Raw genomic sequence first — 17,238 nt, 5'->3', positions numbered from 1 at the left:
ATATTCATCTACCACAAGATAGGAAAGTTCCATAACACTTGATTGCTAATAGGCCATAAAGAAAGCTATGGCTCCTGGTGGCAGTACTTACAAAAAGAAGCCTTGGAGTCTAACTGGATAGGCTTAGCTTACGAGGTTAGGATGTCTAAAGTGGAGGCTACTAACAAACAGTTCTGTTTACACTTTGAGGCGTTTCAGCTGGGGAGAGCGCCGGTGTACATGGCGTTTCTGCGGTTCATGGGAGACGAGAACGAGGCTAAGAAGTTTAATTACAGCTTGGAAGTTGGAGCTCACAGCCGTAAGCTGACGTGGCAAGGGATTCCCAGAAGCATCAGAGACGGTCACAGGAAGTTCCGTGATAGTCAGGACGGTCTCATCATCCCTAGAAACATGGCTTTGTTCTTTTCAGGCAGTGACAAAGAAGAGCGCAAGTTAAGAGTCACCGGACGGATTTGGAGAGAAGAGTAGATGATTCCAAATGATGTTTCATATAGGCTCTCTAATGATGGTTTTAATTGGAACTGAAACGGATGATGTACATAGCAAAGTCTTGAGAGCTATGAGATCAAAATCTCCCCGTGATCAGGTTGAAAACATTATGTTTTGAAATATTACAAACTCTTCAGTCTTGTAATTTTCCTGATTTGTTGGAAAAATAAAGACAGTTTTCCTTTTGGTTCTGTTCTTATATCAAAAATTGATTTTTATCTTTATTGGATCATCATACAATATGGTTCATAATACATGCCGTGTCTTTTTTTTTTTCCTTTTTTTAGTTAATAATTTTATTTTTCATTATTTATTGTTTTCTTTTTTTTTTAATTAAAAACTAGATACGAATTGACAACTTATTAATGGTTTGTGAACCAACATATTCATCCTAAAGCTAAACCCAAGAAAAATTCAAAGATTAATAAGTATAAAAAAAACGTTTGGGACTCACCTACAGAGAGAGAAAAAAAAATAGAAAAAGAAAATGGTAAATTGTGGAAGAGAATTTAAAAGAGGGAATTGAGAATAATTTGTTTTGATTGGGGCAAAATAGATTATTCTCCCCAAATCCTGCGCAAAGAACAAACGTTTAGTTATTTCCTTTTTTTTTTATCAACAAAATAGTAAAATTGAGTTATTTCCTTATATTTGTTGAGTGTCGGTTAATGAGGCGGGTTATAAATAGAGGTGGTGCAACGAGGTGATTAAAGCTATTACTTGTTTCTTTCTTTTTTTCTTCCCGAAAAAGCAACGAACATAACGTGAAAGAGAGAGAGAGAGAGCAATGAACACTTGTCGAATAGTTCTTCAACGCAGGTTCCTTCCCGTGAGCAACTCCAACAAGGAAAAAGTAAGTTTCTTCAAATTAGGGTTTTGATCCTTCTTTTTCTGAATCGAGTTTGTCGTACTGACTTGTTTGTTTGTTTTGTTCTTACAGTTTGACAGATTCATACCGAACAGAGCAGCCATGGATTTCGACTATGCTCACTTGGCTCTTATGGAAGAAAGAGAAGAAGAAGAAGAAGAGGTCAGTTCATCCAGAAAAGCTTATAGAAAGCAATTGGCTGAGACTATGGGTCTTAACCGAACTCGAATCCTCGCATTCACCAACAAACCACCTTCTTCTACTTCTCTTCACCATCAGCATCAGCATCAGCATGAGCCTCCTAGACGCATTCCTCAGCGTCCCGAGAGAACCTTGGATGCTCCTGGCCTTGTGGATGACTTCTATCTCAACGTTCTCGACTGGAGCAGTGCTAATGTCCTAGCCGTTGCCTTGGCCAACTCTGTTTGTCTCTGGGATGCTTCCACTGGCTCCGTGACTACGCTTGTCACGTATGGTGAAGACCAAGGACCTGTCACAAGTCTAAACTGGGCGCATGATGGTATCAACCTTGGAGTTGGGCTCAACAATGGTCAAGTTCACATTTGGGACTGTGTAACCAAGACTCTACTGAGAACATTGCAAGGCTTCCACCACACACGAGTTGGGTCCTTGGCCTGGAACAGTCATGTATTGACAACCGGAGGAATGGACGGACGTATCTTCAACAACGATGTGCGGTTCATGTCATACCCTGTGTCTACTTACAAGGGTCACACTCAAGAGGTCTGTGGGCTCAAGTGGTCAGCATCTGGTCAGCAACTAGCTAGCGGCGGAAACGACCGTCTAGTACATATATGGGATCGTTCTACTTGTACGCAGTGGCTGCACAGGCTCAGGGGGCATACATCTGCAGTTAAGGCTCTCGCTTGGTGTCCTTTCCAAAGCGATTTGCTTGCATCTGGCGGTGGTGCAGAAGATAGGAAGATCAAGTTCTGGAACACTCGCACAGGGGCTTGCTTGAATTCGCTTGACACTGCTTCCCAAGTCTCTTCTCTCTTGTGGAGCAACAATCAAAGAGAGCTGCTTTGCTCACATGGGTCTCAGCTCACACTGTGGAAGTACCCGTCGATGGTGAAAATGGCTGAGCTCTCTGGTCATACGTCAAGAGTTCTATCTATGACCCAGAGTCCAGATGGTTGTACTGTAGTTTCAGCTGCAGGAGACGAGAATCTGTGCTTTTGGAATGTTTTTGGACTACCTGACACCACCGCCAAAAAAACTGTTCCAAAAGCAGCTCGTGAGCCGTTTTCTCATGTGCCTCGTATTCGTTGAAAACTCAACTACCCGAGGTTCCTTCTCCAGCCACTGTATTGACTAGAAAAATGTCCTCAAACTAGTTTTTTTGTAAAAGTATATGTTGAATAGAGAGCTTTTTATCTTTTGTCAACACCCTTATTTTACAATGTTTTGATACTTAAGAGATTTGTTCTCTCACTTCCAGTCTCATCATTATTTTAGTGATCGGGTAGGATCTTTTAATTTATCTCTTATCATCTAAATTTATTTTGGTAGGTTGACAATGAAAAGATAGAGTGCGAGGCTTCTTCTGCATATCAGAAGAAACTTTTAATGAAGAGGGTTGAGGATTCGCTTGGAAACATGAAGGTGCTGTTTTGTGCTCTGCGTATTGTCATCTCTTTTAATAGTATTCAGTTGTTTCTTAGTTAGTTTTCCTTTTACAGTCGCGTGCAGTGCACAACTCAGTGATGGAGCTTCGGAATATATATCACAAGCATCCATATCTCAGCCAAACTTCATACAGACGAGGTAATAGAAATTTACATAAATGCAAACAACTTCTGGTTAGGGAACTAAGGAAAGTTTTGATGAAGGGTCTGCGTAAATCACTCTCTCTCTCTCTGGTCAATAGCTGAGCATTATCTGCCTCCGGTAATAAGACTGTGTGGGAAGCTTGAGATCTGTGCCGTGCGAAGAGTTTTAGCGGCCTAAGGCAAGTTTTAAAAATAAATTTATTTACAACCGTAATGAAAACAATTTTCTAATATGATCTATTATTTTCATCAAATACACAAGTTTAATACTGTAAAATAATAAGTTTATAACGTAAATATGTTATATTATGTCATATAGAAAAAAATACATGAATTCAAAAAGTGAGTTAATTAATTTTCGTAGAAATTTTTTTTTTAAATAAGTCTAAACCATTATACTAGAAATTATTTTAAATTTTGGGGCTCTAAAGACAGTTATATTAGTCGGGGGCCTGAGGCGAATGCCGTTTTTAATACACTGTAGGCACGCCTCTGCTTGAGATGTTGGACCGGCTCTTACCCATTATCTTCCTGAGCATTATGCTGCGCCAGTGTTGCCTTAAATGATATTATATCCCCAAGGATAATCATTGCTTGTAGAATATTACCTGTGCATATATATATATATATATATATATATTGGCTTAATTTGGTTTCTCACTATGGTTTCAGGGGTCAAGGTCAAAAATTTCTGCACCTATCCCCGCTCGTCTTGTTTGCAAGAGAGGTTTGTTGAGTCTTTTTTTGAACAGTCAATTGCACCTTTGCTTATTACTTAAAACTGGCAAAATTGCAACTGACAGAGGATGAGTTTGAAAAGATTTGTCAGACCGATTCTCCCAAAGGCAAGGAAGAAGGACTGAGCCAAATGCTACATCAAATATTCTGCGTGCTGAAAAGAGTTTGGCAACTGGTAAAATTAGATAACCTGCCTGGAAGCACTAGACAATTCGTGGAACCTCTACGGAAATCACAGCAGCCACTACAGAACCTGTAAAACGGGGACGTGGCAGGCCACAAGCAACAGGGGATGCGATGCTAGATCATCATCAGTTATTGGTTCCGATGTTGTCTTACTTCCCCAGATTTATCTGTTCCAATTGAGGTTAAGGTTGGTGAATCGTCAGGATCCAAAATTACATCGGTTTGGAAATAAAATGCGTCATAGTCAATACAGAAGAGAAGAGTAGATGATGATGATCCATGAGGCCAAAGCAAAATGGGGAATAAGAAGAGAATAAAGATATAATAAGCTCTCTAATGATGGTTTTGATTGGAACTGAAACGGATCATGTACATAGCAGCAGTCTTGAGAGCTATGAGATTAGGTTGAAACATTATGTTTTGAAATATTACGAACTCTTTGTCTTGTAATTTTTCCTGATTTGTTTCAAAAATAAAGACAGTTTTCCTTTTGGTTCTCTTCTTTTATCAAAAATTGATTTTTATCTTTATTGGATCATACAATATGTTGACTCATAATACTGAAAGATGATTTTCGATAGGGACATTTTATCTTTGAATTTAACGTGGCTTAGTGACCTGAGGATTTTTCCTCGAAAAAAAGAACTAAGAGTAGATAAAAGCAAAAAGAGACAACATCAATATAAGCCACAATCTCCCAGTCATCGTCCTGAATCCACCTGAACCAGAACCATCGCTGCATGCCAACTTGTTATCATGGTACGTACACACCGGCTTCTTCCTGTACACATACACAATAACAATCAAATTAAACATACAAAATCAAAAGAGAAATACAGAATCAAACACAAAGATTAGGTGGCCAAGATTGCTAGTTTTTGGGTGCAAAAGATTGCTTGGTTTTGGTTACCTCTGCATTTGAAATTAGCAAAGGATTATAACATTTACTTTAGCCTAAAATGTATTATAGCTATAAATGTAAATACAAATATTAATAATGTTTTTTTGGTTTAACATATATGAAGCACACAAGTAATGTTTTGGGGTTCAGACTTAAAATTATTGGTTTTCTTTTAAATGTTAAAATGTTATAGAAATTAATGTGTTTGAGCTTTAAATATGTATAAATATATGTCAAAAACAAATATAAACACCAAAAGAAAAAAGGATAAGACACAAACTTGGAGGAACAGAAAGAGATGACGTAATCAGTGCCGGAACAAGTGAAGATACTGGTCGGATCATCATAAGCATAGCTATAAGCAGTAGGACAAGCTTCCTTGAACATTTTCGAGTAATTTGTTGGTCGACACGTAACAGGATTCCCATAAACTCCTCTACAACAATACTCATCTCTATCGAACACATCACAAGCACTCCTACACGAAACCACTTTCCCCTTAGATTTCACGGCAAGCTCCGGCGGACACTTTGATCTCAGGTCAGCCACACAGCCGGCGACACTACAGTTTCCCTTTCCGTTCATCGGAGTCACCGACATCGGAAGATTAAATCCGTCGACGAGACTCACGTCGTAGAAATCCAATGCGGCTAACGTGAACTCAGCGAGTGAAGCTGGTGGTTTTCCGGAGGCTGAGCATTTTAGGGTCGAGCCGCATGAACCGGTTTCGCATGTTCCGGTTCCGGTTTTGTCGAAATTGCAGCCGGTTCGTCCCCATATTCGACCTGACCAGCCTACTGGCGCGTTGAAGACTATGGATTGGCCCGGTTTGAGCTCGAATCCTCCGCCGTTGAAGTTTTCTCCGGGTGTTATCGCTGGCCAGATTGTTTGGTCACATGAGTTTACGATTGTGAATACTCGAGCTGACTCCGACCATTTTGTCCCTGTAGTTTAAATAATCACTAGAGACTAGAGTTCTAATCATTAACGGATATGAATCCATTATTGAATGTGCCAAATAAAAATCAAAATTGATAAAATTCATTGGCAGAAAAAATCATAGAGAATGGGATTTCTCATGTAACAAATTAAAACTAATTTAAGTTATATTTGTGATTTTTTATAAAATAAAAATATTACCTGAAAAATAATATATACATGATGAATGCATGTGTACACAGATACATGGAGAGATACATCTACCATTAAAACTATTTTGGATATTGGATAATTACCTGATAAAAGTGTTAGAAATAGTAACAAGATCCTCGGTGACAAGTTGAAACGAAGATGCATAATACTGGAAAAGCTTTAACGATCAAAATATCCTTATTCGTTGGTCCGGGTGTGGTTGGGTTACGGAGAATTACTGAGATGAGATTGCCTTTTTAAGAGAGGTATAGAGAATAACTTGCATGCATGGACAGTCTATATCTCACATTATACTGATCGTTTCAAGTACTGTAAAACCGCAAAACAAGTTACTCTGTGCGTCAAATAATGAAGGAGCTTGTTTTGGAGTTTGGGAAAGTTAGTGTTATTCCTTTCCTGATGCGTTTCATGCAAGTATTCTTTGAGATTGTTTATTAGCTAAGTAATCAAGTCCAAAAGGTTGGGATATTTTTATACATGTAAATGCGCATCTATATATATGTGTATGTTTATATAACTAGATATATAAATTATTTGATATATAATTATATATATATGTATTGATTATATCTGTCTACTTATTTTTCATTAGATGTTGTTGCAAATTTGAAACGTTTCTTGACCAGTTTCTTTATTGTAACGTCCCGAGTTGTGATACATAAAAAGACTTAAGAGAATTAATTTGGTTACTTATACCACCAAAGTTGACTTACCTTTTTTGTCACACATCCGTTAAAAACTTTAGAATTTGATGAGTGACCTATCGGGAAGTGATTTGCGACACTGTGCGAGTGAGGCCAAAACACGAGAAAAGATCGGATGGTGATTGTAGGGTTAGTAAACAAAACTTTCGAGCTTTTGCAAAAATTAACGTACCGCTCGTCGTATTAGATTTGGCCGACGGACCGAGTGAGCTGACATAGATGGCCATTAGTCGTGGACGGGTTGCAGTTATCTTCATAATATTACCCTTGCCATGTCCTGGTATAGTCAGTTCATCCAAGACTATACATAGGCCTAACTAATGTGTCATTTAGCCCATTGAGTTTGAGCTCACCGACCCATTCTCAAAATCTGCTTTCTGAAAAAAGTGTCCATCTCATGTCAGACAGTATTAAAGCGCGAATGTGTTGTTCCCATCTAATTCAAAGATCAACTCAAAACAAATCTCACAATCTTATAGTTGTTATGAAAATCATTGGTACCAACTAATCAGTAGGAAATAAATTCCTGATTAACTGCAATCACTTGCTACTTTTTATCAATCTTATAATCAAAATGATATCCGAAACTTTTGCTCTATTTGAAGACATTAACATTTATTTCTTCTAAGATTATGGATATATACCACAATAGCATATAATTAAAAGTGAAATATATATATATATATATAATATGTATCACTAACCAAAAAAAAGAAATTTAAAATATACATATTATGTAGATTAGTGATCAGTTTTCTTTCCGCTGCCATCTATCTTGGCCCGAGTTAGAAAAGCAATAAAGATGTAAAATGATGATTCCTACCTATTAATAGTTCGATCCATCGTAAAAGTTAAGGGCTAAAAAGAAAGTAAAATAAGGCTAAGACAGCTAGACACGTGCGGTAATTATGTTTAGCACTAATGATCCCACCTGATTAGCAATCATTATTTCCATTGGATCCATTCCCAATCCTCGATTAACCTCACAAATCACGTTTTCTTACATTTTTACTATAATTTCTACGTCAAACTCAAGCTTTTGGATATGTGTGGTACGCGATATACGCTAGACAAGGGCATGGTTTTATGGATTTTTCAAGTTCCAATTAACAGCTATACAATATAATCGGACAAAACATGAAAACTTAGAAATATAATTGATTATTGCTATAGATATAGATCAGTATCCTCCTTCCTTACTCCCAAAGGACCAATATGTTTTATTCATTGTTCTAGTTGTTACAATCATCATGACTGAAAATAATTGTTAATACATCCTTTCTTTAAAAAGAAGAAACAAATCATCATTGTCGTCGCTTCTATATTATCAACTTATAATTAGTCTAGTCTCTCTTTATTTTGCAAAACTTTATAATTAGTGTACCCTCTTTTTGCATATTATCAGGGTCAAAATATAATTAACAATCCTAAAGTAGGCCTACCCGCTCGTGTAGTGCTCAAGAGATATGGCCCATAAGCCCAACTATCAAATCAAGCCCATTAAAATAACCAATCCACGCTCGCTGAATACAGTAACAGTCACAATTAGGCGACATAACTCGCTCACCAACCAATCATATCATACCTAAGCCTTCAACTCTATTTAAAGAGTGGGAGAGAGAAGCTAAGAAACTGAGTGAAGAAGAAGAAGTGATCATGGCGGCAGAGAAGATAGAGACAGTGATCGCTGGGAACTACTTAGAAATGGAGAGAGAAGAAGAATCAAACACAAGTAACAGTAACAACACTTCTTCAACTAAGACAAAGCTCTCTAACTTCTTCTGGCATGGAGGTTCTGTCTATGATGCTTGGTTTAGCTGTGCTTCAAACCAGGTAACTATAGTATTATCCATAGTATAATACATGTATGTATTCATCGTCTCTAACTTGTAACACACAGGTGGCACAAGTACTGTTGACATTACCATACTCGTTCTCACAACTTGGGATGATGTCGGGAATCTTGTTTCAACTCTTTTATGGATTAATGGGAAGCTGGACTGCTTATCTCATTAGTGTTCTCTACGTTGAGTATCGAACTCGTAAAGAACGAGAAAAATTCGATTTCCGTAATCACGTTATTCAGGTATTTCACTAATTTTTTTTATAAAAGGTATTTCATTAATTTGTTATGATAAAATTACAATTCTAATTCTATTTTACACCCAAAAAAAATTACAATTCTATTGTTCTTGAAAAAAAGTTAATTATATTGTTTTTGTTGTTGCTAATTTTAGTTTTAATTTCCTTGAAAAGTGGTTTGAGGTGTTGGATGGATTGCTGGGGAAACACTGGAGGAACATTGGACTGATCTTTAATTGCACTTTTCTTCTCTTTGGATCCGTTATTCAACTCATTGCTTGTGCAAGGTAAATTAATATAATTATTTCTTTCTTTTTATTTATTTATTATCATATAAAATTATTTCCTTTTTGACTTTGGACACAATTGATATTTACATAATAGTATTGAATAATCTGCAGCAATATATATTATATCAATGATAAATTGGACAAGAGGACATGGACATACATATTTGGAGCGTGTTGTGCAACAACTGTTTTTATTCCTTCGTTCCATAACTATAGAATCTGGTCATTCCTGGGACTCGCTATGACCACTTACACTTCTTGGTACCTCACCATTGCTTCTCTCCTTCACGGCCAGGTCTTGTGATTAAGAACAAAATCATGTTTAATTAGTTTGTAAAGTTCTTAGTCTACTGGTCTCGTTGTTATTTACTTTGAACCTTTTTAATGTATAAAAGGCTGAGGATGTCAAACACTCGGGTCCAACCACAATGGTTCTCTACTTTACCGGAGCCACCAACATTCTCTACACCTTTGGTGGTCATGCCGTCACTGTGTAAGCATTTTTTCTTATATTAAAAGGTTGCTCTATGCTTTGTTAATTAAATTATGTATCGAAAATGATGTAAATAGGGAGATAATGCATGCCATGTGGAAACCGCAAAAGTTCAAGGCGATATATCTACTAGCGACTATATACGTATTAACGCTAACGCTACCTTCTGCGTCTGCGGTTTACTGGGCGTTTGGCGATCAATTGCTAACTCATTCCAATGCACTCTCTCTACTCCCGAAGTCCGGTTTCAGAGACACCGCGGTGATCCTTATGCTTATCCATCAGTTTATAACGTTTGGCTTTGCGTCTACACCGTTATATTTTGTGTGGGAGAAACTGATAGGTGTGCATGAGACTAAGAGCATGTTCAAAAGAGCCATGGCTAGGTTACCAGTGGTTTTACCCATATGGTTCTTAGCCATCATCTTCCCCTTTTTCGGACCAATCAATTCTGCGGTCGGATCTCTCCTTGTCAGCTTCACTGTCTACATCATCCCTGCTTTGGCTCACATGCTTACTTTTGCTCCTGCCCCTTCCAGAGAGGTGAGATCTTTTTCCTTTTTTCACATATTCTTTTTTTTTTCATAAGAGACATTGTTAATGGATTTGTCAATTGGTTATAATTTATTTATGATACTAGATTCCTAGCAAACATTGTTTAGAGAATCTAATTTAGAAATTTGTTACATAGTTTCACATTTCGACGACTATTTATTACTTTATATAATATAGAAAAATAAAAGATGTGTTAGACCAATTTAATTTGTGTGAAAATATTATATGGTATTTTGGTATCTTATAAATATAATAATAATAATTCTAACATAATCAAATAAAAAGTTAAACCAATTATAAAGTGATACATGGTATGAGTGTTTCTAACAAATCTCTTAAAGTTAAACCAATGGAGAGAATCATTTGACATTCTTTTCTTCTTTTTATTAAAATAATAAAATGTTGAAATACTCTTCTAAAGTCTCCGTTGATTGAAGATGGTCTTAATACATCTAATAATTAATTTTTGGGTTAAATCATCTACTTATTTTATAACAGAACGCAGTGGAGAGACCGCCACGAGTGCTGGGAGGGTGGATGGGTACTTACTGCATCAACATATTTGTTGTGGTTTGGGTGTTTGTCGTTGGGTTCGGGTTCGGAGGATGGGCAAGTATGGTCAATTTTGTTCGTCAGATCGACACTTTTGGTCTATTCACCAAATGCTACCAATGCCCACCTCGCAAGCCTTAGCCTTGATATTTACGTATTGGCCATTCAAGACCTTCTAGAACGAGGGTTTCATCTAAGGGAGTTTTTGTTTCAAGCTGGAATATATATAAGTTACTATAATTTACTGAAAATCACATCTCTTTGTAATTGTCTGACGACAATAATCTTTTCACGTCGGGTTTGTTTATTTCTCATGTTGAGTTGTATTGGTAATTGGGGTTTTTGTTTCCTTAGTTAAGGTGTGATGGCTATCTTGATTAGGCCAACCCTATTATTAATTAATGTTCTTCCATAGATCGTGTAATTTTCCAGTGTGTTTGTGTTTGATATCTATCTTTCCACAACATGAAAACAAGTTCATCTACTCACTTAAGATTTTTTTTACATAAAGAGACTAGTCACATTCGTTTTCGTCAGGTGATGACCACTAATGAGATTATGTAGATGCATAATTTAACTTATAAATTAAACATTATAAGATATGGTGCATAAATGAATTTATAGTAGTTTTATGGGGCAGTATTCAGAGAGCTTCTTTAACAAATGCAATATATCATCTTTGAGGCAATCAAGAATAGATCGAGAAGATTTAATAACTTATCTGAATATGAGTGATCGCCAAATAAATCCATCGGCAAATTAGGATCACCATAAAAGAAAATGTTTCGGCCTTCAAAAAAGGATAAGAAAAGGAGGCAAAAAGGCTATGGCAGGCCGTGTCAGTGTGTTAGGAACTTAGGAGTTAGGACTTAGGCAGCCTTTTTACGATTATTGGTTGGCCATTACAATTTATTCAGTGGTTGGTTAGACTCAACCGATTTCAAGACTTGAAAGAAATAAAACTGAGTACGTAATACATTGCTCTTGTGGTTCACGATGTCAACTAGTTCTCTTTAGGGTTTAATTAAGGTATAAGTTATACAAAAGCAACAACAACAAAATTAAAGGGATCGAATATCATTTCAGCTCGGAATAATTAAGTAGGAATAAGCTCACAATCTGGTTTACCAGAAACCTAACATTTGTGTTGATTTTGCAAGATGGAGACATTTGACTACCCACTTATTATTATTATTGTTGGGTACTATCCAATAATGAAGTTATTCTTTCAATCAAAACACACATTTTCAAGCTAATCTATCAAAAATAGATTCACAAACTTTTGTGTTAACTTAGTAAATTTAAAATTTATCTTTTAATTTATATTGTTAACAAAATTGTCAAATAATTTCATAGGATTTCAACATTTGATTGAAATGGAAAATAAGAAGTCAGGCTCAGAGTGTCGATTTTTTTTTCTTTTTGAATATTACGTCAAAATTTATCACTATAAACGCTTTTGATGGATTCCAAATCTTATATGCTGCCTTTTTGACTAGCTTTCTAGCTTCCATACTCCAATCAATGTCATGGCAAGTCGGGTCGACATTCAGCCATTTTCTAACCTGCTAAAGATACAGACATCAAAATATTCCAAAAAAAACAATATGACCGGATACGATATGATAAAATATGTATTGTTATCATAACGTATCCACTGAATATATATTTAACCTAATTTTCTTGTATTGCAGTGAGATATTACAAAACAAGAAGTTAACTAGGAAAAGGACAAATGCTGGCAATGTTTGGAGAAGAAAAACATTTTCTATTATTTTGTTGTTGGTGGTGGTGGTGGGTATTATTTTTGTTATAAACAACTAGAGATTTTTTCCGGGCTACGCCCGGTTTTTTGCATATTTTAAATAAATTTTGATGTATATTTTGGTTTGAGTATTTAAATGTAATATAATTTCTTATATATTAATTATGGAGTATTACAACATTTTTTGGTAACCACATGTCATATATGAGAATTATTCTTAGAATTGTTAAAAAGAACAGGTTGGTCCTTATACACATATATTATGTTTTTTAAACTAACTATATAAATTAATTAGTAGAGTACAATACTTTCCTTAAACAAAAACTACGAAATTACCTAATATGATTAACATATATATCATAATTAATGATTATAAATAATAAATATTAAATAGCAATTTTTATCCTCTATTTATTTTGTTTAATTTTATATAATTATATATATTAAATATATAATAAATTTTTTAGATATTACATTAAATATATAAATAAAAATTATATTTTTTCTTATATGTTATATTTCAAATTTTTTAAAACAACTATAAATTATTAAAAATAGTTAAAAGTCTCACATTTAAAAATTTATGATTATTGGTAACATTTTTTAGTTCAGCTCATAGTTTTTTAATGGGTCTTGAACAATAATGATTAACGAATTAGACCACATACAGAGTAGAAAGTGTTTTGGTTTAAAAATTGTTGCATACTCAAAATAAATATGAACCATCATCAGTTTCATTTAAAATTATGTTACTATAAAAAGTATAAGGTTGCGTAAAATTCCGAATCCAAATAACCTAACCAAATTCAATCCGAAAATTCTGGTATCTAAACCCGATCTGAACAGAAATATTTCAGGTATCTGGGTTTATTTGAACCAAATTATATACTTAAATATATTAAATTATTTTCAATTTTAATATCTAAAAGAATATACAAAATACATAAGATGTTTTTAAATTGTCTAAAATACTTAAAAATATAAAAAATAGTTCAAACTATATGTTTAAAATAGATAAACGTTACTCAAAATACCAAAAATACTGAAAATATCACTTGATTTTCTATACGTATATTTAAGCTAAACTAATATTTATGTCAAGTCTAAATATTTTAACATACATTATTTTTATTTTTAGATTTTTAGAAATTTAAAGTATATATAAAATTTACTTTAAAAATAAAAATAAATGAGTTATTCTAACCTAAACCTAAACTGAACATGCAAAAATTTGAACTAAACCCGCAAAGATCCGAACAGTACCTAACCGAACCAAATGATACCCGAATGCTATCCCTAATCAATTGTAAAAAAAGTGATTGATAACAAAATATGAATTATTTATAATATTTAAATACAACATATTCAAAAAAAAAAATTATTCTGCACAAAGCATGGATTATCATCTTGTAATTATTTATTTGTTCATTCGCCTAAAACTCTAGTATGAAGGCTACAGAACATGAAATGGACTGTTGGGGAGAGGAAGACGGTTTTATTTCCTCTGTTACGTTTTCTTTATCAAAAATGTTTTAATTTTTATAATTTATAAATAGTTCACTGATAAACTAATATGAATAATGTTTAGTTTTTGAATTTTATTAGTTAAATTGATTATTAAGTAACTGAAAATTGTTCTTAGTTACATTGAAGTGATAAAATTTATTTTAAAATTTTTTGTACTTTATTTTCTTTTAATTTAAGTTTGTTTTCTTAAGCTGAAACTACGTGTGTTTGTTAATTTGTTGTCTTTAACACTTTGAGTATTTAAGATTAGTTAATTTTTCTTTGTTGTATATTTTTATATATTCATCTAATGGGATTGGGTAAGGGTGGATGTTTGGCTATCCGTTCGGGTTCGGATCAGATATTTTGAATTTTTGAGTATTTCGGCATAGAAATATAAAATCCGTTTGGTTATTTTTATTCTTCGAATCTGGTTTGGGTTTTTTAGTTCGGATTCTGTTATTTTCGATCGGGTTTGGATATTTAGATTTTTTAAAAGAAAATATTCATTTCTCAAGGTTTTTAGTATTTAAAAATATACCTTTAACTAAACTGGGTTTTTTAAAAAGTTTAATAGAATAAATGATTAATAATTTTGAAGATAATTTTCTTTTAAAAAGACACTAATTTGGTTATTATAATTGAAATTTTGGATACAATTTTTGTTAATGCACAAAACAAAGCTTGACATGTTTTTTAAGTGAATAACAATCCATAATTGTATATATTATCTGATATAAACTTATATGTAGCATTAATATAATTATTTTGAATAAAATAAAAGAAATAAACTAAAAATATAAGGTTAAGTATACATATCTTTGATAATTTTTGGATATCCATTCGGGTTCGGATATTTTCCGTTTGGATTTGGGTATCTAATCTATCCTAACTCAATATCCATTCGGGTATTTTATTACTTCAATTTGGATTCCGGTTCGAGTTTTTGGATCGAATTCGAATGCGGTTTTGGATATCGGATAAAGTACCCAACCTTATTATTGGGGAAGGTAAATATGATTTCACATATTAGTTCAAACTCGAGTTTTTCATTTTTAATGTTAATAGACTATGAATTTCTATGGGATATGTAAGTTACAATAATTTAACAGGATATTAATGATTGATATAATATCTCTGTGATTCCATCATCCTTAATTAACCAGCGGTTGAGGCGACCAGTGAAAGTCTAGAGCACCATCTCGTGTATTTGCCATTGACTTCGTTCATTACTTGTAAACGTTCTCTTCCCTCTAATGCAGAGGTGAACACAACAGGTATTCCTGTAATCTGTAACCAAAACATTATGTTTCTCATCGCTCAAGAACCTCAAGAGTTCACAAAAGATCGGTTTCTTTCTTTCAATTATTACTAAGGAGTAATGACAGATCAGATAACCTGTGGAATAACTGCCTGAACTTCAATGGGAACAGCTTCTTTGATTTTCTTGTACATCTCAGAGTTTTGTTTCCCTCCTAGACAATCCATTTTGTTAACGATAATGACTAAACCACGTCCTTCTTCTACAGCCCGTTTAGCTATAACTACTTCTGAATGTGCCATACTGCGTTGAGATTTTATGATCTGGAACAAAAAACATGTCATCGCTTTAGTTTTGCAACAGAAAGAAGGAAACTATGTTTGAATATGACAGAACCTCTTCAGCATCGAGAACTAAAGCGACAATATGTGCACGCATCAGACTCTTTCTTGACTGCATGATATTTAAAGACGCTGGTCCTTTGTCTCGCTCTGTTCTCTCTAACCAACCAGCAGTGTCAACCTTAACAAACATCCAACATAAACATCAAACGAAGTGAATTAGTGAGGCATGTCCAGCTAATGAGAATCTGTAAGCGTACCATATAGACAGTCCTGCCCTGAAACTCGTATTGAACTCTCACAGCATCTCTAGTGAGACCAGCTTCTGGACCCACCAACACACGCTCTTCTTCCAACAATGCATTTAGCAATGTTGATTTCCCAACGTTAGGCCTACCCACAATAGCTAACTGCAATGGCAACTTGGACTCATCTTCTTCAGAGAGGTTCTCATCACTTGGAACATCATCTTGAGTACATCTATCTGAATATACGACTATGAAGTTCATCACTAAAGAGAGAAAACAAAGAAGCACCTTCTTCTAGTCAAGTGATTCTTGACACAGTTTTATTTCCGTTTTAAGGTTTGGACCATGTAATCCTCTAGTAAAGGATGGAGAACTTCATAAAGTGCTGTCATCCCAAGTCCTGTCTCAGCCGAGATAGCAGTAGGCTCACCGAATCCAAGCGCAAGAGCCTCAGAAGCAACTTCAGCAAGAGATTCACCAATAGACTCCGATTTGTTCATCACTACTATAGGCTTAATTTGTGGCGCATGCTTGCTCAGCCATTTACCAACTTCCAAATCCAACGGATGCAAACCTGCCCTACAAAAAAACATGAACACAAGAATATGAATAAAGCACTAACAACAGCTTAGTTGATTGCAACTTGAGATTAAGAAAAAACTCTCACCTCACGTCGATAATAAGAACTGCAAACTGAGTCCTTGCAAGAACATTAGCAGTCATAGATGTGGTTCTCCCAAGAATAGTACCAGAAGAAACTTCGGTCTAAAAAAAAAAAAAAACTTCGGTCTCAATACCAGCAGAGTCCAAAACATTGAACCTCAAGTCACCTAACTAACATAGATTTGGAACCCTAATCTCTGATTTAAGCTTACCATTCAACCCAGATCTTTAATCACAGCTCCGATAGCATCCTTGCTGCTATAGATTTGGCCCTGATAGTAGGTGGTTGCAATTTCAGGGGATGTCATCTTATTTTGTTAGTTCAGCGGAGCCTTGCCGTCGGGGTTCTCAGATTACATAGCCATTGTTTGGTGTGGTTGAAGCTATGTTTGAGCGAAAAAGTTTATTTAAAGAGAGAAAGGAGTGGAGTCGGATTGTAAACGTCTTTGCCGTTGCAAAGATTAATAAAAGGAAGTAAATGTAAAAAGGTGGAGGTGAAGTTAACTACAGACGGCAGAATGATAACAATTGTGGAGACGATGAAGGTGAAGAGTCGATAATTCCACGTATTTTCGTCCAGTTCAATTGGACACAATAATTAAGTGACATGGCATGAAAGTGATCCCTGATTGGTAGATTTTATTGTCCGAC

General features: G+C 34.8%; 4 protein-coding genes and 1 pseudogene across 15 annotated transcripts; 3 read left to right on the top strand and 2 right to left on the bottom strand.

Annotated features, from left to right (window-relative positions):
* The first annotated feature begins 95 nt into the window (after positions 1–95).
* Positions 96–714, top strand: LOC108870852 (putative E3 ubiquitin-protein ligase SINAT1). The gene has a single exon (XM_018656625.2). It carries the CDS (start codon positions 142–144, stop codon positions 466–468), a length of 327 nt encoding a protein of 108 aa, XP_018512141.1. The 5' UTR covers positions 96–141; the 3' UTR covers positions 469–714.
* A 494-nt stretch (positions 715–1,208) lies between these two features.
* Positions 1,209–4,566, top strand: LOC103853091 (cell division cycle 20.2, cofactor of APC complex). Of its 11 annotated transcripts, none has more exons than XR_001957250.2 (6): positions 1,209–1,342; positions 1,430–2,667; positions 2,891–2,983; positions 3,061–3,145; positions 3,823–3,877; positions 3,971–4,566. XR_001957250.2 is itself a non-coding variant. In XM_033284148.1 (3 exons), exons 1-2 carry the CDS (start codon positions 1,277–1,279, stop codon positions 2,648–2,650), a joined length of 1,287 nt encoding a protein of 428 aa, XP_033140039.1. In that variant the 5' UTR covers positions 1,209–1,276; the 3' UTR covers positions 2,651–2,667; positions 2,891–4,564. The 11 variants fall into 11 exon arrangements, 2 of the variants coding, with proteins under 2 accessions (XP_033140039.1, XP_009128245.1); XR_630087.3 differs by having other exon boundaries at positions 3,954–4,566; XR_004454992.1 differs by having other exon boundaries at positions 3,823–4,566.
* A 10-nt stretch (positions 4,567–4,576) lies between these two features.
* LOC103853092 (pathogenesis-related thaumatin-like protein 3.5) lies at positions 4,577–8,405 on the bottom strand. Of its 2 annotated transcripts, XM_009129998.3 has the most exons (3): positions 6,211–8,399; positions 5,256–5,919; positions 4,577–4,855 (listed from the first exon to the last, which is right to left on the bottom strand). In XM_009129998.3, the coding sequence occupies exons 1-3, from the start codon at positions 6,269–6,271 to the stop codon at positions 4,720–4,722; spliced, it is 861 nt and encodes a 286-aa protein (XP_009128246.1). In that variant the 5' UTR covers positions 6,272–8,399; the 3' UTR covers positions 4,577–4,719. The 2 variants fall into 2 exon arrangements, with proteins under 2 accessions (XP_009128246.1, XP_033140044.1); XM_033284153.1 differs by lacking the exon at positions 4,577–4,855 and having other exon boundaries at positions 4,889–5,919; positions 6,211–8,405.
* Position 8,406: 1 nt separating this feature from the next.
* LOC103853090 (auxin transporter-like protein 3) lies at positions 8,407–11,248 on the top strand. The gene is made up of 7 exons (XM_009129995.3): positions 8,407–8,664; positions 8,732–8,917; positions 9,088–9,200; positions 9,315–9,498; positions 9,599–9,696; positions 9,774–10,239; positions 10,750–11,248. Exons 1-7 carry the CDS (start codon positions 8,488–8,490, stop codon positions 10,942–10,944), a joined length of 1,419 nt encoding a protein of 472 aa, XP_009128243.1. The 5' UTR covers positions 8,407–8,487; the 3' UTR covers positions 10,945–11,248.
* A 1,449-nt stretch (positions 11,249–12,697) lies between these two features.
* On the bottom strand, positions 12,698–16,895 carry LOC103857249 (annotated as a pseudogene).
* Positions 16,896–17,238: the final 343 nt, after the last annotated feature.

Source organism: Brassica rapa, chromosome A02 (assembly GCF_000309985.2).
Source record: "Brassica rapa cultivar Chiifu-401-42 chromosome A02, CAAS_Brap_v3.01, whole genome shotgun sequence".
Classification (NCBI taxonomy): domain Eukaryota; kingdom Viridiplantae; phylum Streptophyta; class Magnoliopsida; order Brassicales; family Brassicaceae; genus Brassica; species Brassica rapa.
Note: the sequence above shows the minus strand (reverse complement) of the source record. Positions and strands in the feature narration are given on the sequence as shown.